This window comes from Haemaphysalis longicornis, unplaced genomic scaffold, assembly GCF_048455015.1.
Source record: "Haemaphysalis longicornis isolate Haplotype H1 unplaced genomic scaffold, Haemaphysalis longicornis Haplotype H1 scaffold_9, whole genome shotgun sequence".
NCBI classification, from domain to species: domain Eukaryota; kingdom Metazoa; phylum Arthropoda; class Arachnida; order Ixodida; family Ixodidae; genus Haemaphysalis; species Haemaphysalis longicornis.
Genome location: NW_027526460.1, coordinates 116,051,366 through 116,073,174, shown reverse-complemented (window position 1 = coordinate 116,073,174; position 21,809 = coordinate 116,051,366). Strand labels below are relative to the sequence as shown.

At 45.7% G+C, this 21,809-nt stretch overlaps 1 protein-coding gene across 1 annotated transcript in view; it reads right to left on the bottom strand.

The window, feature by feature from the left end:
- The window catches only part of LOC144153373 (thromboxane-A synthase-like), a 69,451-nt gene extending 49,202 nt beyond the window's left edge, over positions 1–20,249 (bottom strand). The window contains exons 1-2 of the mRNA XM_077685026.1: positions 20,103–20,249; positions 14,770–14,847 (exon numbers count right to left, since the gene is read on the bottom strand). Of these exons, the coding sequence (XP_077541152.1) occupies positions 14,770–14,822 (53 nt within the window). The 5' untranslated portion in view covers positions 14,823–14,847; positions 20,103–20,249. The remainder of the gene's footprint in view (positions 1–14,769; positions 14,848–20,102) is intronic.
- Between the last annotated feature and the right edge of the window lie 1,560 nt (positions 20,250–21,809).

Here is a 21,809-nt window from a genome sequence, read left to right as displayed (position 1 = left end):
GTCAAATTGTTTTTTACAAATTACACGGCTGATGAGCCAAAAAGGCCCGACAGGTTATGTACACGTCTAGCCAAACTGCTCTTTCAAACGGCTACAGATTGCAAGGGCACGTTCTGATTACGGTGTTGGGGGTCAATATTTCTTAAAATTTTAAAAATTCCACCATGGAGAGAGTTTAAAGCGGTAAAATTGTTTTTCACATATTAATTTTTTTACCGCCCGCCATCGGAGATATCGAACAGGTTTTTGTTGAGATAGGCAACTTACTCACTTATCTCAACACTGTTATACAACATTTTGAAATGACACCCTCCCAATAGAGGCAAGCGGGATTTCGGGAAAACACTGTGTTTTTACACTTTCACAAATAATCACCCAGTCAGTTAATATATCCCATTCGTTTTTTCTTGAAAATGCTGCCCATTTAATTGCCCAAAAACCACTTTCAGGATTTTGTCCTAAGATGCGGATTAGAAGGCCAGCGAGATTTTTTAATCTGCATCCTTTTGGACGTAAAATTCAGTTGAGTTTTCCCGCGTTCGCTAAGCGGTCGCCATCTGTTGACACCTTCGGCAACTACGCGTCTCCAGTAGGAGCAGGTGTCATCTCTACCTATAAAGAGAAGTGCCCGACTGACTGACTGACTGACTCATCAACGCCCAGCCAAAACTGTTAGACCTAGAGACTTGAAATTTCACGAGTTTATTTGCGTCATTGAGTAGATGCTCACTAAGGCGGGTTTTCCAGAAATTGCCCTCATAGCCGAAGAAAAGGGCGAAATTGTGGTTTCGCGAATTCGTGATTTTATCGGTCACCCACCCACATATCGAAGCGCTTTTTGCTGATTTAAGTAGCCCTTAAGAATACCTAAAAAGTAGTTTTTGGATTTCGCCCTAACCTACACCAGCGAGGTGATTCCGCATTCCGGATCTAAAACGGTGTTCCTAAAGATTCTCGAATAAATCTTTCACCGATTCAGTAATCCAACTGATTTTTGCTAGAATATGTAACTCATACAAATGCACAGAACCGTGTTTAAGGATTTCGCTCTGCGACGCCGCTAAAAGGGTCAAATTGTTTTTTACAAATTACACGGCTGATGAGCCAAAAAGGCCCGACAGGTTATGTACACGTCTAGCCAAACTGCTCTTTCAAACGGCTACAGATTGCAAGGGCACGTTCTGATTACGGTGTTGGGGGTCAATATTTCTTAAAATTTTAAAAATTCCACCATGGAGAGAGTTTAAAGCGGTAAAATTGTTTTTCACATATTAATTTTTTTACCGCCCGCCATCGGAGATATCGAACTGGTTTTTGTTGAGATAGGCAACTTACTCACTTATCTCAACACTGTTATACAACATTTTCAAATGACACCCTCCCAATAGAGGCAAGCGGGATTTCGGGAAAACACTGTGTTTTTACACTTTCACAAATAATCACCCAGTCAGTTAATATATCCCACTCGTTTTTTCTTGAAAATGCTGCCCATTTAATTGCCCAAAAACCACTTTCAGGATTTTGTCCTAAGATGCGGATTAGAAGGCCAGCGAGATTTTTTAATCTGCATCCTTTTGGACGTAAAATTCAGTTGAGTTTTCCCGCGTTCGCTAAGCGGTCGCCATCTGTTGACACCTTCGGCAACTACGCGTCTCCAGTAGGAGCAGGTGTCATCTCTACCTATAAAGAGAAGTGCCCGACTGACTGACTGACTGACTCATCAACGCCCAGCCAAAACTGTTAGACCTAGAGACTTGAAATTTCACGAGTTTATTTGCGTCATTGAGTAGATGCTCACTAAGGCGGGTTTTCCAGAAATTGCCCTCATAGCCGAAGAAAAGGGCGAAATTGTGGTTTCGCGAATTCGTGATTTTATCGGTCACCCACCCACATATCGAAGCGCTTTTTGCTGATTTAAGTAGCCCTTAAGAATACCTAAAAAGTAGTTTTTGGATTTCGCCCTAACCTACACCAACGAGGTGATTCCGCATTCCGGATCTAAAACGGTGTTCCTAAAGATTCTCGAATAAATCTTTCACCGATTCAGTAATCCAACTGATTTTTGCTAGAATATGTAACTCATACAAATGCACAGAACCGTGTTTAAGGATTTCGCTCTGCGACGCCGCTAAAAGGGTCAAATTGTTTTTTACAAATTACACGGCTGATGAGCCAAAAAGGCCCGACAGGTTATGTACACGTCTAGCCAAACTGCTCTTTCAAACGGCTACAGATTGCAAGGGCACGTTCTGATTACGGTGTTGGGGGTCAATATTTCTTAAAATTTTAAAAATTCCACCATGGAGAGAGTTTAAAGCGGTAAAATTGTTTTTCACATATTAATTTTTTTACCGCCCGCCATCGGAGATATCGAACTGGTTTTTGTTGAGATAGGCAACTTACTCACTTATCTCAACACTGTTATACAACATTTTCAAATGACACCCTCCCAATAGAGGCAAGCGGGATTTCGGGAAAACACTGTGTTTTTACACTTTCACAAATAATCACCCAGTCAGTTAATATATCCCACTCGTTTTTTCTTGAAAATGCTGCCCATTTAATTGCCCAAAAACCACTTTCAGGATTTTGTCCTAAGATGCGGATTAGAAGGCCAGCGAGATTTTTTAATCTGCATCCTTTTGGACGTAAAATTCAGTTGAGTTTTCCCGCGTTCGCTAAGCGGTCGCCATCTGTTGACACCTTCGGCAACTACGCGTCTCCAGTAGGAGCAGGTGTCATCTCTACCTATAAAGAGAAGTGCCCGACTGACTGACTGACTGACTCATCAACGCCCAGCCAAAACTGTTAGACCTAGAGACTTGAAATTTCACGAGTTTATTTGCGTCATTGAGTAGATGCTCACTAAGGCGGGTTTTCCAGAAATTGCCCTCATAGCCGAAGAAAAGGGCGAAATTGTGGTTTCGCGAATTCGTGATTTTATCGGTCACCCACCCACATATCGAAGCGCTTTTTGCTGATTTAAGTAGCCCTTAAGAATACCTAAAAAGTAGTTTTTGGATTTCGCCCTAACCTACACCAACGAGGTGATTCCGCATTCCGGATCTAAAACGGTGTTCCTAAAGATTCTCGAATAAATCTTTCACCGATTCAGTAATCCAACTGATTTTTGCTAGAATATGTAACTCATACAAATGCACAGAACCGTGTTTAAGGATTTCGCTCTGCGACGCCGCTAAAAGGGTCAAATTGTTTTTTACAAATTACACGGCTGATGAGCCAAAAAGGCCCGACAGGTTATGTACACGTCTAGCCAAACTGCTCTTTCAAACGGCTACAGATTGCAAGGGCACGTTCTGATTACGGTGTTGGGGGTCAATATTTCTTAAAATTTTAAAAATTCCACCATGGAGAGAGTTTAAAGCGGTAAAATTGTTTTTCACATATTAATTTTTTTACCGCCCGCCATCGGAGATATCGAACAGGTTTTTGTTGAGATAGGCAACTTACTCACTTATCTCAACACTGTTATACAACATTTTCAAATGACACCCTCCCAATAGAGGCAAGCGGGATTTCGGGAAAACACTGTGTTTTTACACTTTCACAAATAATCACCCAGTCAGTTAATATATCCCACTCGTTTTTTCTTGAAAATGCTGCCCATTTAATTGCCCAAAAACCACTTTCAGGATTTTGTCCTAAGATGCGGATTAGAAGGCCAGCGAGATTTTTTAATCTGCATCCTTTTGGACGTAAAATTCAGTTGAGTTTTCCCGCGTTCGCTAAGCGGTCGCCATCTGTTGACACCTTCGGCAACTACGCGTCTCCAGTAGGAGCAGGTGTCATCTCTACCTATAAAGAGAAGTGCCCGACTGACTGACTGACTGACTCATCAACGCCCAGCCAAAACTGTTAGACCTAGAGACTTGAAATTTCACGAGTTTATTTGCGTCATTGAGTAGATGCTCACTAAGGCGGGTTTTCCAGAAATTGCCCTCATAGCCGAAGAAAAGGGCGAAATTGTGGTTTCGCGAATTCGTGATTTTATCGGTCACCCACCCACATATCGAAGCGCTTTTTGCTGATTTAAGTAGCCCTTAAGAATACCTAAAAAGTAGTTTTTGGATTTCGCCCTAACCTACACCAGCGAGGTGATTCCGCATTCCGGATCTAAAACGGTGTTCCTAAAGATTCTCGAATAAATCTTTCACCGATTCAGTAATCCAACTGATTTTTGCTAGAATATGTAACTCATACAAATGCACAGAACCGTGTTTAAGGATTTCGCTCTGCGACGCCGCTAAAAGGGTCAAATTGTTTTTTACAAATTACACGGCTGATGAGCCAAAAAGGCCCGACAGGTTATGTACACGTCTAGCCAAACTGCTCTTTCAAACGGCTACAGATTGCAAGGGCACGTTCTGATTACGGTGTTGGGGGTCAATATTTCTTAAAATTTTAAAAATTCCACCATGGAGAGAGTTTAAAGCGGTAAAATTGTTTTTCACATATTAATTTTTTTACCGCCCGCCATCGGAGATATCGAACTGGTTTTTGTTGAGATAGGCAACTTACTCACTTATCTCAACACTGTTATACAACATTTTCAAATGACACCCTCCCAATAGAGGCAAGCGGGATTTCGGGAAAACACTGTGTTTTTACACTTTCACAAATAATCACCCAGTCAGTTAATATATCCCACTCGTTTTTTCTTGAAAATGCTGCCCATTTAATTGCCCAAAAACCACTTTCAGGATTTTGTCCTAAGATGCGGATTAGAAGGCCAGCGAGATTTTTTAATCTGCATCCTTTTGGACGTAAAATTCAGTTGAGTTTTCCCGCGTTCGCTAAGCGGTCGCCATCTGTTGACACCTTCGGCAACTACGCGTCTCCAGTAGGAGCAGGTGTCATCTCTACCTATAAAGAGAAGTGCCCGACTGACTGACTGACTGACTCATCAACGCCCAGCCAAAACTGTTAGACCTAGAGACTTGAAATTTCACGAGTTTATTTGCGTCATTGAGTAGATGCTCACTAAGGCGGGTTTTCCAGAAATTGCCCTCATAGCCGAAGAAAAGGGCGAAATTGTGGTTTCGCGAATTCGTGATTTTATCGGTCACCCACCCACATATCGAAGCGCTTTTTGCTGATTTAAGTAGCCCTTAAGAATACCTAAAAAGTAGTTTTTGGATTTCGCCCTAACCTACACCAACGAGGTGATTCCGCATTCCGGATCTAAAACGGTGTTCCTAAAGATTCTCGAATAAATCTTTCACCGATTCAGTAATCCAACTGATTTTTGCTAGAATATGTAACTCATACAAATGCACAGAACCGTGTTTAAGGATTTCGCTCTGCGACGCCGCTAAAAGGGTCAAATTGTTTTTTACAAATTACACGGCTGATGAGCCAAAAAGGCCCGACAGGTTATGTACACGTCTAGCCAAACTGCTCTTTCAAACGGCTACAGATTGCAAGGGCACGTTCTGATTACGGTGTTGGGGGTCAATATTTCTTAAAATTTTAAAAATTCCACCATGGAGAGAGTTTAAAGCGGTAAAATTGTTTTTCACATATTAATTTTTTTACCGCCCGCCATCGGAGATATCGAACAGGTTTTTGTTGAGATAGGCAACTTACTCACTTATCTCAACACTGTTATACAACATTTTCAAATGACACCCTCCCAATAGAGGCAAGCGGGATTTCGGGAAAACACTGTGTTTTTACACTTTCACAAATAATCACCCAGTCAGTTAATATATCCCATTCGTTTTTTCTTGAAAATGCTGCCCATTTAATTGCCCAAAAACCACTTTCAGGATTTTGTCCTAAGATGCGGATTAGAAGGCCAGCGAGATTTTTTAATCTGCATCCTTTTGGACGTAAAATTCAGTTGAGTTTTCCCGCGTTCGCTAAGCGGTCGCCATCTGTTGACACCTTCGGCAACTACGCGTCTCCAGTAGGAGCAGGTGTCATCTCTACCTATAAAGAGAAGTGCCCGACTGACTGACTGACTGACTCATCAACGCCCAGCCAAAACTGTTAGACCTAGAGACTTGAAATTTCACGAGTTTATTTGCGTCATTGAGTAGATGCTCACTAAGGCGGGTTTTCCAGAAATTGCCCTCATAGCCGAAGAAAAGGGCGAAATTGTGGTTTCGCGAATTCGTGATTTTATCGGTCACCCACCCACATATCGAAGCGCTTTTTGCTGATTTAAGTAGCCCTTAAGAATACCTGAAAAGTAGTTTTTGGATTTCGCCCTAACCTACACCAGCGAGGTGATTCCGCATTCCGGATCTAAAACGGTGTTCCTAAAGATTCTCGAATAAATCTTTCACCGATTCAGTAATCCAACTGATTTTTGCTAGAATATGTAACTCATACAAATGCACAGAACCGTGTTTAAGGATTTCGCTCTGCGACGCCGCTAAAAGGGTCAAATTGTTTTTTACAAATTACACGGCTGATGAGCCAAAAAGGCCCGACAGGTTATGTACACGTCTAGCCAAACTGCTCTTTCAAACGGCTACAGATTTCAAGGGCACGTTCTGATTACGGTGTTGGGGGTCAATATTTCTTAAAATTTTAAAAATTCCACCATGGAGAGAGTTTAAAGCGGTAAAATTGTTTTTCACATATTAATTTTTTTACCGCCCGCCATCGGAGATATCGAACTGGTTTTTGTTGAGATAGGCAACTTACTCACTTATCTCAACACTGTTATACAACATTTTCAAATGACACCCTCCCAATAGAGGCAAGCGGGATTTCGGGAAAACACTGTGTTTTTACACTTTCACAAATAATCACCCAGTCAGTTAATATATCCCACTCGTTTTTTCTTGAAAATGCTGCCCATTTAATTGCCCAAAAACCACTTTCAGGATTTTGTCCTAAGATGCGGATTAGAAGGCCAGCGAGATTTTTTAATCTGCATCCTTTTGGACGTAAAATTCAGTTGAGTTTTCCCGCGTTCGCTAAGCGGTCGCCATCTGTTGACACCTTCGGCAACTACGCGTCTCCAGTAGGAGCAGGTGTCATCTCTACCTATAAAGAGAAGTGCCCGACTGACTGACTGACTGACTCATCAACGCCCAGCCAAAACTGTTAGACCTAGAGACTTGAAATTTCACGAGTTTATTTGCGTCATTGAGTAGATGCTCACTAAGGCGGGTTTTCCAGAAATTGCCCTCATAGCCGAAGAAAAGGGCGAAATTGTGGTTTCGCGAATTCGTGATTTTATCGGTCACCCACCCACATATCGAAGCGCTTTTTGCTGATTTAAGTAGCCCTTAAGAATACCTAAAAAGTAGTTTTTGGATTTCGCCCTAACCTACACCAGCGAGGTGATTCCGCATTCCGGATCTAAAACGGTGTTCCTAAAGATTCTCGAATAAATGTTTCACCGATTCAGTAATCCAACTGATTTTTGCTAGAATATGTAACTCATACAAATGCACAGAACCGTGTTTAAGGATTTCGCTCTGCGACGCCGCTAAAAGGGTCAAATTGTTTTTTACAAATTACACGGCTGATGAGCCAAAAAGGCCCGACAGGTTATGTACACGTCTAGCCAAACTGCTCTTTCAAACGGGTACAGATTGCAAGGGCACGTTCTGATTACGGTGTTGGGGGTCAATATTTCTTAAAATTTTAAAAATTCCACCATGGAGAGAGTTTAAAGCGGTAAAATTGTTTTTCACATATTAATTTTTTTACCGCCAGCCATCGGAGATATCGAACAGGTTTTTGTTGAGATAGGCAACTTACTCACTTATCTCAAAATTGTTATACAACATTTTCAAATGACACCCTCCCAATAGAGGCAAGCGGGATTTCGGGAAAACACTGTGTTTTTACACTTTCACAAATAATCACCCAGTCAGTTAATATATCCCACTCGTTTTTTCTTGAAAATGCTGCCCATTTAATTGCCCAAAAACCACTTTCAGGATTTTGTCCTAAGATGCGGATTAGAAGGCCAGCGAGATTTTTTAATCTGCATCCTTTTGGACGTAAAATTCAGTTGAGTTTTCCCGCGTTCGCTAAGCGGTCGCCATCTGTTGACACCTTCGGCAACTACGCGTCTCCAGTAGGAGCAGGTGTCATCTCTACCTATAAAGAGAAGTGCCCGACTGACTGACTGACTGACTCATCAACGCCCAGCCAAAACTGTTAGACCTAGAGACTTGAAATTTCACGAGTTTATTTGCGTCATTGAGTAGATGCTCACTAAGGCGGGTTTTCCAGAAATTGCCCTCATAGCCGAAGAAAAGGGCGAAATTGTGGTTTCGCGAATTCGTGATTTTATCGGTCACCCACCCACATATCGAAGCGCTTTTTGCTGATTTAAGTAGCCCTTAAGAATACCTAAAAAGTAGTTTTTGGATTTCGCCCTAACCTACACCAGCGAGGTGATTCCGCATTCCGGATCTAAAACGGTGTTCCTAAAGATTCTCGAATAATCTTTCACCGATTCAGTAATCCAACTGATTTTTGCTAGAATATGTAACTCATACAAATGCACAGAACCGTGTTTAAGGATTTCGCTCTGCGACGCCGCTAAAAGGGTCAAATTGTTTTTTACAAATTACACGGCTGATGAGCCAAAAAGGCCCGACAGGTTATGTACACGTCTAGCCAAACTGCTCTTTCAAACGGCTACAGATTGCAAGGGCACGTTCTGATTACGGTGTTGGGGGTCAATATTTCTTAAAATTTTAAAAATTCCACCATGGAGAGAGTTTAAAGCGGTAAAATTGTTTTTCACATATTAATTTTTTTACCGCCCGCCATCGGAGATATCGAACTGGTTTTTGTTGAGATAGGCAACTTACTCACTTATCTCAACACTGTTATACAACATTTTCAAATGACACCCTCCCAATAGAGGCAAGCGGGATTTCGGGAAAACACTGTGTTTTTACACTTTCACAAATAATCACCAAGTCAGTTAATATATCCCATTCGTTTTTTCTTGAAAATGCTGCCCATTTAATTGCCCAAAAACCACTTTCAGGATTTTGTCCTAAGATGCGGATTAGAAGGCCAGCGAGATTTTTTAATCTGCATCCTTTTGGACGTAAAATTCAGTTGAGTTTTCCCGCGTTCGCTAAGCGGTCGCCATCTGTTGACACCTTCGGCAACTACGCGTCTCCAGTAGGAGCAGGTGTCATATATCATAAATGTAAAAGAGAAGATGTACCAGTAAAAAGTGCAAAGGTTAGACCTCGGTATCTGCTGGGACTTTCTGCAAGCTCGCGCCTCCCGCAGGAAGCCCATGTTACTTATGATAAAACTGTCCCGATGAGCATCGTTCATATCTTCTGAGATAGCACTTCCTACGAGGAAGAATACCCCTCACCCAGCCGGCCTCCATCATGTGTTCCCAGCGCAATCTCCTGCCGAATTCAAGTTGTGGCTGCAACCTGGCACTCTTCCTCACATATTAAGAGCGAAAGCAAACCAAGCTCCTCCTTCTTTCATCCACTTTTCCAAACCTTGAGCTGTGGGAGAACCTGGTGACAATCAGCGATCTGGATGTCCTGACAATACTTCCTTCAGAGTGAAGGCTGCCCAGTCATCACATGGCTTTCTGAAATAGGGAACCACTCCCACTTCGCCGGCTCAATAAAATCTTTTTCACTCGCTGACTCATTCGCTCAAACGCGCCATCTTGGTGCAATTTGTTTAGCGAGAGCTGGAGTAAAACACGAGTGCCAGTCGTAACACATTACCACGACGCGCCTGAAGTAGAAGCCAATATACTGACAGCGGGCAGGCGCTTGCGAGTGTGTACCACTTCCCAATGAAGTAGCCTAATATGGCGACTAACAAATACCAATTTCTGTCCTTAATATAATGGCCCACCCGGGCACCGCCGGGTACTACCGCTAGTATATATATATATATATATATAAGCACTACAAGAAAGTTCTCGAGGAGCCAGAAGAAATATTTGAGACAATGGTTGACTCACGATTAAAAACAAGTACAGAGGGGGACTGACGTTTCAAATGGAAGACCAGTATTTATTAGAGTAATTCAGATGAAGACTGGGTCTCCATCGAAATGTCAATAATCCACTGTTTTTTTAATGTGAGTCAACCATTTGCTCATATATATATATATATATATATATATATATATATATATATATATGCCATGGCGTCCACTTATAACGATACCGTTTATAGCATTATATTGGATATAACGATGAACAGCTATGGCAGCGTCCGCTTTCGTATGCTTTGCATGGGAAAATACAGCGCTTATTACAATGCTCCAGAGCCGCAATATCGGATATAACTATTGAATCCGGTTACAGCAAGGACCGAAAATGCAAGCTTCCGCCAGCTCTCCACGCCAACCACGCCGAAACCATGCGCCGCGATGCGCCTCGCATCCCGTTCACCCATCAGAAAACGAGTCAACTGCGCTGCTTACAAGGAAGCAAGAGGAGCAGGGAAACAGTTCTCCTTCCAAACACCTCTCCCGATGCCGCCGCTTTGGCCCCGTCCCCGTGACTGCTTCTTTGAATTTGACTGGGTGCCTCTTCAACTACCTCCGTTTTTCCGCGGATCAGACGTCAGGGCCGATGTTTTAGAAACGTCTGAGTGCCTCACTGAAGAGGCAATCGTTGCGCGGATACGCTCTGCAGGCAGCGGTGGCACTGACAACTCTGACGACGCGGTTGCACAACCTACTCGCGTAGCATCTTCGCAGGAGGCCCAAAGCATGATAGTCTCTCAGGGAATTCGTTTTCATCAAGGTCCCTTCGCTCAGCTAGGTGCAGCACCTATACATGCTCTTGAAAAATATGGTTATTGGAGGCGACTTCAATGCAAAGAGCCACACCTGGGGCTATACCAATACAGACAAGAGAGGAGCGGCTCTTGAGGAAACTGCTGAACTATGCAATCTACACCTTGTTAACGACTTCGCCTGCGCAACAAGGGTGGGGCTTCATCCATCTCAACGGGACACCATTCCTGACCTGACATGGACCACTGCAGGCCTCATCCGTAATTGGTCTACGTACAGCACAACGTGGGGTAGTGACCACTATCCTATATCCATTACATTACGCGGCAAGCGACTCCGCATGACGAAAACTATCACTCGAACAGACTGGTGTGCCTTTCGGCAAGCTCTCAATGCACATGAGGACCACGATCTTTCGGCATTCATCGCTGGCGTCCAACAGGCCTCGCACACGGCTTCCGAACAAGTCACCTGTTATGAAGACACCCCTGCCATTGACGGGCATTTATCGAATTTGTGGAAGCGAGTCGAGCAGCTCACCCACCGCTACCGTTACAATGGCCATCGCCATCGGGACCTGATGCGCATCAGGCATCAATACAAACTGATTAATTCGTATCAGAAGGAATTAATGAATGATCATTGGAATGACTTGTGCTCCGCACTTAGCAAGGAACGTGGCCTCTCCAAGCTGTGGCGAATTTACAGAGGCCTCGCCGGGAAATCGAAAAAACCCCAACCACTGTTCTCCACCCTTGCACTGACGGACGATCCAGCCACAGTAGAGCAACAACTTATTACTACCTTCTTCCCCACGGCATCACTCACCCAGCCCCCCTCACTACCGGTCATCCAGGTCCCCCATTCACGCGAGGACCTAGACTCTCCGTTCACTCTGGCAGAACTCCGGGCGGCCATAATGCAGGGAAAACTACGTTCTGCACCTGGCCATGACGGCATTACCTGGCAACAAATTAGGAACATGGAAGATTTTACCCTGACACGACTACTAGCCCACGTGAACAAGCTATGGGAGATGAGTGAGGTCCCTGATTACCTGAAACTCACCCTTGTCCATCCCATTCCCAAACCAAACAAAGACCCAAATGTTATCACAAACTTGCGGCCAATTTCACTTACTCCTAATCTGTGCAAACTAATAGAACGTCTCATCCATGCCCGGCTACAATACTACCTCGAATACGCTAAACCCTGGTTTCACCCCTCCCAAACCGGCTTTCGCCCTCATCTCGGCACACACGACTGTCTGTGGCTTCTACGTCGTGTTATCAACCGCTCGGCAAGGAGTTGTGGCCTACCAGACTACGTTTTAGCCGTCGACATCCGCAAGGCCTTCAACAGAGTCAGTCAAACCACAATTCTAGAGGAATTAGCCCAAGCGTATCCCAGCCAAAAAACTCAAGACTGGGTGCGCCACTTTCTCCAGAGTAGACCCATAAAACTTAACGGTTCCCATCCGGGCTGGTCGCCCCGTACTTACTTTCTGGACAGAGGAGTTCCTCAAGGGTCTATACTCGGACCAGTCCTCTTTAATCTGGCGATGACCCGTATGGCTCGTCAACTCGAGCGAGACACATCCGCCCGTTTCGCCATCTACGCGGATGATATTACGATATGGACTGAAGGTAATGACTTCGAAAACACGGACAGTATGATTACTGAACTTCAGGCGGCTGTCGCAAGCCTTGATAACCATCTGCCTCAACTCGGGCTTGAGATGGCGCCTGAAAAAACTGAACTCCTCCTTGTTCACGGAACCAAGTCCTCGCCTGATACGGAACCAACCGCCCTCCACATCGCAAATAACACTATCCGTGCCACTTGCGGTCACATAAGGCTGCTTGGCATCCCGCTGGGCAGTCACAACAGTCCAAAGATCTGGCTAACCAAATTAAAAAAGCAATGTAAACCGATGCTTCACGTTATTAAGCGCCTCTCTAACAAGTACGGCGGTGCACAACAAAGTTCATGCGTTGCTTTGGCTCGTGCTGTGGCCATCGGTGCCCTCGCATATGGTGCCCCTGTATATGACTTCAGCAAGACTAATCTCAAATTCCTCCACACCCTTCACAGAGCCACACTCCGAACCATAACCGGCTTACCTCGGCATACACGAATTACGGCACTGGAACAAGCTGCTCCACTTCCCCCCATCGATCTGATAATGAAGGAAACTCGAATGCAAGCGGACTTCAAGCGGACTATTACCCTGCAAGGACTGGCGCTCTCAGATTGGGACAACCAACGGCCCATCCAGGTGCACAACCTTCTAAGCCCAATGGCTCCATGGACTCTCCCGGATGTCGCCCCTAATGCACCTTCGAAACCAGTCCCGCGCGGTCACTCCATGCTGCGCAAACAGCGCCTAGAAAAGCTCAAGCGGTCCCGTTTGCCCGGAGAGATTGACATCTATACGGATGCCAGCGTCAGGGACCACATCGTCGGTCTGGCTTGGCACTGCTCGGAGAACCCAGTTCTCAGCGGCACAGCAAGCCTCAACCTTGTCCACATCACGCCGTTGGAGGCTGAGCTCCACGCTGTCATCGGTACCCTCAACCACATAAGCTTCGACGTCTCGCAGATGCCCCCATCCCACATTCGAATCCTCACGGACTCCTTCGGCGTAGTTCAAGAACTGAGACGCCAATCCTCTCTCAACCCCATCACACAACAAATCCTGACCCATGTTGCCCTACTCCGTCGCAACGGGGTATCTGTACAGATTGATTGGGTTCCCGGCCACGAGACAGCTTGCACGGGTAACCAGGCCGCCCATTCTGCGGCACAGGAGAGCAGTATCACACCTCCGCTGGTTCCCTGCACGCCGACTCCGTCACCGCTACCTCCTTCCCTGCAGTTACTTCGACATAAACGCGACAAGAGGAACCAATACATTGCTGCCACCCCACAAGGGTACTTAACCGGCATACCTCCCCTGCCACGAGCCGGTGAGGTATTTCTCAACAAGCTCCTAGCAAATGCCGCCTACACCCCGCACATAATCCGAAAATGGCTCTCACCCAATCTGCCTCGCAAATGTACATTCTGCAATACCCTTACATATGCAGACCTCAACCATCTCCTTCAGGATTGCTCCTTCTTCTCGCAACATCGCTCAGACATCATTACATCTTTCCACGCGCCCACAAGCACCCCAGAAGACTATCATACTATGGAGAAACCTCTACTGCACAAAATAGGGCTGTTTGCTATCAAAAGTGGCCTAGCACGGGCAGTGTAGCTGGGGTCGACTCTGGTCCCTGCAAGCTGCCACGTCCCTGTAAAAGACGCTGCATTCCCCTCCCCTACTCCCCCTTCCTCTTCCCTAAACCGGCCTCTGGGCCTCCTTACCAATAAAGGTGCTACTACTACTACTTGAAAAAGGTGTTTGCCAGCTTCATGTCCAGCAAAAAAAGCTGACCGAGTATGGCTTCTTTCCCACAAACAGGTAGCACTACAACCTTGCTTGCCTGCAAATAAAATGTTTTGGTCTCTGCTCCATCTTTTTATTTAGCAACCCGCATATAACAATAATCGGTTATAACGACGGGATTTCCTTGACACTTGGACATTGCTATAAGTAGACTTGACCTATATATAAGTATATTAGAATCACCGCGAAAAACATAACATTTATTTCGACGTTTCGGCTGGTGTCCAGCCTACTTTTTCATATATATATATGTATATATATATATATATATATAGAGAGAGAGAGAGAGAGAGACAGAGAGAGAGAGAGAGAGAAAGGGAGAGAGAGAGAGGAACTGTGACGGACGGTACGCTTTATTCTGCTCCAGCTCCCTGTTGTCCTCTTCCGTTTTCCCACTGTGGTGCGGTTACATCGACTTCCTTGGGGGGCAGAATACTAATCCACAGAACGCTAACCCGCAGGAGGCTAATCCACCTTTTGGTTCAGGTCCTTGCTTTCACATATCTATACACCATCTGCATTTTATTGGTGCTCTCTCTGTTCACTGAGAAAGTACATTTCAAAAATCAGAAACTCACATGAGCCAGCGTACAACGATGAGAGTAACGGTGGCGATGACGAGTTCCCACATGATGCGCTGAATAAATGCCCAGTTGCTGCATTGTAAGGAGAGAAATAAGAAAAAGGTGCAATAAAGCAATAACAAAGACTACAGTAGACTTGCTCTGCTTCATTTTCTACATTGCAAATGAAGCTAAAACAACAATGTAACCTGACGAGGTACAGAGCGGACACATAAGACGTTCACCTTATGGTTAATGGTTTCAAGCATTACAAGCAAAATACGAAGCAATGAACGCAGTAAAAGCAGGAAGAGGTGGCTCAGTTCGAACCTACGCAGATGTGCAGTATATGTTATTGTAGGTATCCATCCCATAGCTGATTTTACAAGGAAGCTATGAGAATAAGTGAGAATAAGAATAAGTGTCCGTGACCCTTCAAACGCATTTTGCACCTGCATTTTAGAGAAGTACACTGTGGATTATTGGTGTGGCATACACCTACAAATATTTGTGCGTAAAGTAACGAAAATTAAGCACTTATGTCGAAAAATAGTTTGCCTGTTTGCATGCGGCTAAATCTGCATCCTCTCCAGCCTAACACTGCAACCGACGCTGGGTCGGCAAATATTGAAGTCTTCCAGGCACTCTGCGCGGAATGGGACGGTTTATATGCTCCGATATGCTCGCCAGCAAAAATAATCAGTGCCTGACGGAGAATAAATGCCTCATCGTTCCCTGAGAGGTGTGGGTGGCAGGGGCATCTTCAATTCTTTGGCTCCTGGCACCGACGTGAAAACCAATGTGGCTCTCCCAAATGAGGCACCTATAGGTGTCATCCAGTTCCAGAAGAAACATTTTATAGCACCCGTCCCGGCTCCGGCGATGCGATGACCGTGCATCACATAATCTTGATAAAAGTGAGCAGCAATCCACTTCTCGCGGATGATGTAATAGGAAATGTGCTACTTCACTCAAAAAAATTTTGGCAGTTTCATTCCGTCAGTTAAAAATCAAATAGTTTTTATTCCTAAATTTTTTTTTCACCCACAGGCTCTTCCTCCACATATTGCTTTCATTCAGCAAATGATTTTATTTGTTTTCTCGCAATGTTTACCGGTGCCCGCTCAGTACAGAAGATGTCGGTACAGCTCCCAACAACACTGCACAGCGCACGGGTTTCACTAAAATGCCTGCGGCCGCGTTAATGTATGCTTCACATTTTGGCGCAAATGATGCTTAACCCAAACCATTTTGTGTTATAAACTAAGATCACTGCAACCTAGGTGGGATGTAAAATTTGGGTGAATATCTTCGTTATTCGTGACTGCTTAAAACATTCAAAGTGAATGAACACTGGCTTCTTAGTGAAATCACGCAATCGGTGGCGGACGTTGCATTGTTACGGCTAGAATTGTTGCGTCTTTTCTCGCACTGCAAGTGCGCTAGGCTTTGGTTCCAGTTAGGCAACTGATCAAGTCTGAAATAGAATTGCCGTATGGGGGAAAAGCAGCTTGTTAGACTGGTAAAGGGTATTTCAATGAAATAGAAGTGCCGTATGGCGGAAAAGCAGCTTGATAGACTGGTAAAGGGTATTTCAGTGCTTTGAAGTAACATATGCCACGAAAAATGAAGATGCTGAGGTCACGAATTATTTCAATGGCTAGAGAAAGTCAATGATTCATTCCTTATATTTTATTTTAAGATTGCGGGAAAACGTTCTATTTCAAAGAAAGAGTAAACTTGTTTGCATCTTTAAGCTTCTTAAGAAAGTCGTATTCTTAGGAAAGACTTCTTAAGCAAGTCTTAAGTCGTATTTACGGTGGTGGGGAATCGAGCAGCTTAAGCGGTTCAGCTGAGTACTGACACCCGTAACGAGATTATGCTTCTATGATTTCTTTAAGTCCGAATGGAGGCATGTGTTACGATTCTCCTTTTGATCGGTTTAGAACTTGCGCTGTCAAAATGTAAAAAGCTTTTCTTGGGTCTAGGGCCATACATCCAGCAAACGTGGGCCGTCGCAAAACTAAGTTTAACGTCCAGAAGCCGAATTGAGGCATGCTTTGGCAATTAACATGTGAACCCTGGACCCCATATTCTGTCAAGAAAATATTAGTTAGATCTGCAGCAGTCACGTCAAGGCTAGTGTCGGTGGGATATAAACGCACAATATTCAACCGCATGCACATAAATTCGAAGTACATTACAATTACTGATATTGCCATTGTTAGAACATCTACCGCAGTACTTGTAATTGCGGTGGTAGGCAACATGTGGTAGGAAAAATTCGACCGCCTTTCCTATTGGGAAATGAAGACTGAGGGATCTGCAGAACTGGAACACCTGAATGTCTGAGGTTACGTCGTCACTAGAAGCAGCCAATGCCCGACGGGCGCCTCCCAACCCGAACATCTGCGCACTACACGAACTCCCCACGCCTGCTCGTCGCCTCCATCCTCCTTGCCGTTCCTCCTCACACTTCTTGCCTAGCATTTTCCTTCTGTCCACAATGCTGCCCTCATATTTGAGCGACACCCGGCATGGCTGGACCTGAAGCCAGTTGCCCGTTTGGTCTCAGATCCCTGAGATGTAGCGGAGCATATAACCACCAAGAACCGGAATCAAATTGATTCGATCAAGTGGGGAAGCCCAAATTGTGGGGAGAAAAAGTGCACATTTTTTTGCCACGCTGAGATGTTTGTGTAAAGCACGGCGTGACGTGCAGTGATTCTGAGAGCTCGATTTCATGCCGTTTAACAATAGAGCTCTCTAAGCCTGTAGTTCCGCCGCATAACGTTGCGTAAAAAAATATAAAGAAAAAAAATTGACCATCCTTGCGTAGGGCAACGCTGAGTAGTATGCGAAGCTGCCTTGGGGTCGACTGAAGTTCCCATTAGTTTTCAGTTCGTCGTTTCCGTTGACACCCAGCTTCGCGTGCCTTCGTTATATCAGTAGCTTCTTGAAGTAGCTTGTATAAGTGAAGGACATAATGCGCGTTGGTAGCATATGCTACCGTCTCGGTTTGTAGCGCAGTGGGAAGAGCGCGCCACGTACCTCCCGCTGCGGCCAGAGAGTCGTGGGATGGAAATCGGGTGCCGCCTAACTATTTCTTTCTATAGTGGACTGTGCTGACGTCAGCCCGAACGCTGACGGGGCTGAAGAGACGCGCATGTGCAGTAGAGTGCGGACGGTGGACGACAAGGGAGGAAGGGACACAGCCCCGAGCATGAGATACTCCGCATCTAAAACAACCAAGCGAACGTCAGCGTGCGCCCCGTGAGAAGCACTCGGCCATGCTTGGGAGTGGGCTAGCGCCACGTGTGGATGTCGCAGAAAAAAATACCGAGCGTATGCGAGCATGCGCCTCGTGAGGAGCGCCCGGTGTTGGCCAGCTCCACCACTCTTCCCAGAACACTCTGCCCAGCGTTCGTGGCGTGATCTCTGGCCCGCTGTTCTACACGCCAGTTCACGAGTGTCCGCGCCTGAAGCGGGAAGCACAGATGCCGTTTGCGCTGTAGACCCCGATTTCGCGAAGCCCATTGCCGCGGGTTCTAGCAGGTGCTAACATGGCAAACTTCTGGAAAGATGTGAAAGCCTGTGGGTATAAAATATTCGGCCCTGCCAGTCAATGACCACTTTCAGCGGCAAGTTCGGAAACCCATGTGAGGTGCAACAGCTCAGTCTCCTATGAAGGGAGAGGGGCCGCCAGCTCTGGTGTTTGCTCAGCTTTGCACCACTAGTGCAAGCTTCTCCGATTTTTTAGGGGCGAAGCTCCTCTTGCTCGGGACCTGTCCCGGCCGTACACGGCACATTGTACACGGCACATTGATGATGATTTTGGCAGGATCCCCCCAGGGATTGGCCAACCAAAGATTGGCCGAAGAGGTCACAACCTTCAACCTGTTTGTTGCCACCCAACAAGGAGGAGAGGAAGAAGAAGAGGTTGTCGTTCGTCGCCTGCGAGCTCAAAACCCTTGCTCGGGCCCTGTCCCGTCCCTCGTTGCTGTCATACACGGCGGAATGATGATGATTGTGCCAGGATACCCCCAGCGATGGGCTAACCAAAGATTGGCCAAAGAGGTCAAAACGTTCAACCTGTTCGTTGCTACCCAACAAGGAGGAGAGGAAGAAGAAGAGGTTGTCGTTCGTCGCCGCGAGCTGAAGACACGTAACGGGCGTACGCGACACAAGACGCTCTGCAGAAGGCGACGGCCAAGGTGGCTAAAATATCACACACTGAATTCGCCAACTTACCCGTGGAGATTCTCATCATCCCAAACAAGCCCTACATAATCACCACAAACATCGACGTCGTCGACGGTCTTGTCAACGGATCGGTAGAAAGCTTGACGTGTCGAGTCTTTATACGTTGTGTGGGCGAATGTTTCACAGTTTTACCGATAAGCATTTTAGCTTCGCCCCTCTCATCATCATCATTCACTTCGTGGAGATGGCGGGATTTTTTTGCCCCACTTTTAGGAAAATAAACCAATCATGAATTTCATGTTCATCTTTCAACAGAAATAGGAAGCCGACCTTATGTAGAACGGGAATACAAATCGGGAAATCGTTTTTAAACATTCTCCGTGTAACTATTTTGTCCTAAAAATACCCAAATACTTGCCGCCATGAACGGCTTTGTCTTGCAAAAGTCTACATTAAGAAGTTCAAAAAGAATATTCTCTCACTTCACTATAACTTGACTAAGAATATGCAGCCACGTAACGCATGTTAGTACCGCAAGCAATACCAACACCACCCTTGAAACAACTGTTCCCACTTCCTTCTAGAATACCAGCTCTGAGTCCACCTCAGAATAAGTTTCCTAATACCACAAATTGCCCCTCGACCGTAATTAAAACAAGCAAGCTCGGCGCTTGCTTGAGGCGAGGAGACGCGGTGCAGGCCTTTTTTAGAGACGATTTCCTAGCTTTGACAGCCGCATGTTTTGCATTTCCAGCTAATAAATAATTGTACTCTCTAAACATAAGCGTATCAAACACTTTCAGGGTAAAAAGTCACCACCGTCACCGCAACGCACCTCTGATACATAACGAAAAAGATGTCTATCGGCTGTAGAGTCGTAAGTCACACCGCTGTTTTGCCCTTCCTTAAGGCCACACAATCACATCGTTCTCAACGAGCGACGAACTGGTGTGCGTGTTGGGTAGGTCAGCTCTTAAATTCAAGGGTCACGTGAGAGTGACAGTGTTACGCAAGGCAAAATTTAAACTAAACTCAAACCAACAGCACCAATATGCTCAAAGCTCGAGAAGCTCTTTGGCCTGCTTTGAAGAAAGCTTACATCGGAAACGCAAAACTTCGTTGCCTAACTTCAACGCAGAACTCACCACACGCGAGCAAATCTTGTTTTTCCGTGCCAGTGGGACTGTTTGACGATCAAACAGTTCTGCCTTGCTTTAGCAGTTGTCAGCCGTCGTTCTACTATTGATCGGGTCCTGTTTTGCCAACTGCTGCTCTGTACGAAAAGGGGAGAAAGGGCTCGGCAATCCGCTTTAGTTGTTGTAACTGAATTTTCGTACCTGACGGGATAATAAACTCATCTCGACCTTTCTAAAGGCCATTCACTGTCTAAAGTGTCGCAGTCAGTCCGCGTTGATTGATAGACTGCTTTGGCAGTGCGGTGTAGCGATCACTTAAATTGAACCGCATACGACTGGCGACGCATACTTCAGCCAGAAATATTTTGAAAGATTGATGCTGATGGCATCGAGGCTATAGCCAGAAAACATAATCTAATTTGAACCTAAATATTCAAGTGGACGTTGTGTCGTTGCCTCTCTTTGCAGCTGCAAGCGCAAAAAGGTTGCAGAGACAACGCAGTCGGTTAATTAGATGAAGAGCTGCGCCATTTCAATGAGAGAAAGCGAGTATAAAAAAGGAAAGCGCCCTGGCCGGTCTGATATTCGCCGCAATACTTTACACGTATTCCATATGTTGTCGGAGTTACGACTAAGCAGCGAACGACGAAAATTCACGGGACATTTGGGGTTGATATAAGAGCGTGCCTAGTGATGGATAAGTCTGGATCTTGTGCTAGCTGGCGTTGACTTAAGTAGTTGTCAGGAGCGATGAACGTACAAGGACGACAAGATATGCACACAGGACACTCAGGACACTGCTAGAATTCTGTGACGTCTACAGAGCGCCTTCGTTTTACTGCAACGCAATACATGTCTAACCCTCCCCCCCCCTTCCCCAGTTTTAATTTCGGTGTCAGGGATTTACTCGGCGGCGCTCCGGGGCTCCTCATCAACACCGCTGACACCTCTTTCACAACAATTTTCCTCCTCGCCTCCAGCGATGCCCCATTGGCAAGTTGTGCACTCGGAAACTAAGGGCAGTAGCGCGGTTATCAGATGATTGCGAAAAAAAAAACAAGCACGGGTCGGCGTAAAAATGCCCTGACGATTACTACACTCCCTAATATGAAATATGTGCGCAGCGCAATAGGTGGAATTGTCGGTCACGGCGCATTTCTGCTGCGTCTCGGGAAGTGTTCGCGTGATCAGCGAACACACGGCGGCGTGCGCTACTCTGCTGCTACCTCGTAGGGCGCCCCCACCAACGGCCAGAATACTGCAAATCGTGTTTGAACCTCCCGCGCAAATGTCACGTGGTTCGGATTAGCCCCGCACAAGGGGGCAGCGAGCATATTGTTACATATCGTGTTTGAACCTCCCGCGTGAACGTCACGTGGTTTGGATGAGCGGAGAATGGAACAGCGTCTGGGGAAATGAATGAATGAACGAACGACTTTATTTAGAAATAGGCCTGAGGCCCTGGGGGGTTATTGGAAGATGAGGGAAGGGGAATCGAAAGTCTTAATGAAAGTCACATGTACCCTGTTAAACACAACTTGTCCCTTTGCAGGCCCTACTAGGGCTGTCAGACCGTTCTACACTGCTTTGTAAAGACCACTGGCAAGTGAATAAATTCCTATGCGTTCGAGAAGAGTAGCATCGGAGCGCAGGCGCTCCAAGTGCTCCGTATTGGTAAGTGGTGGTGGGCAATAGGCTACCAGCTGTTCTCGGTCG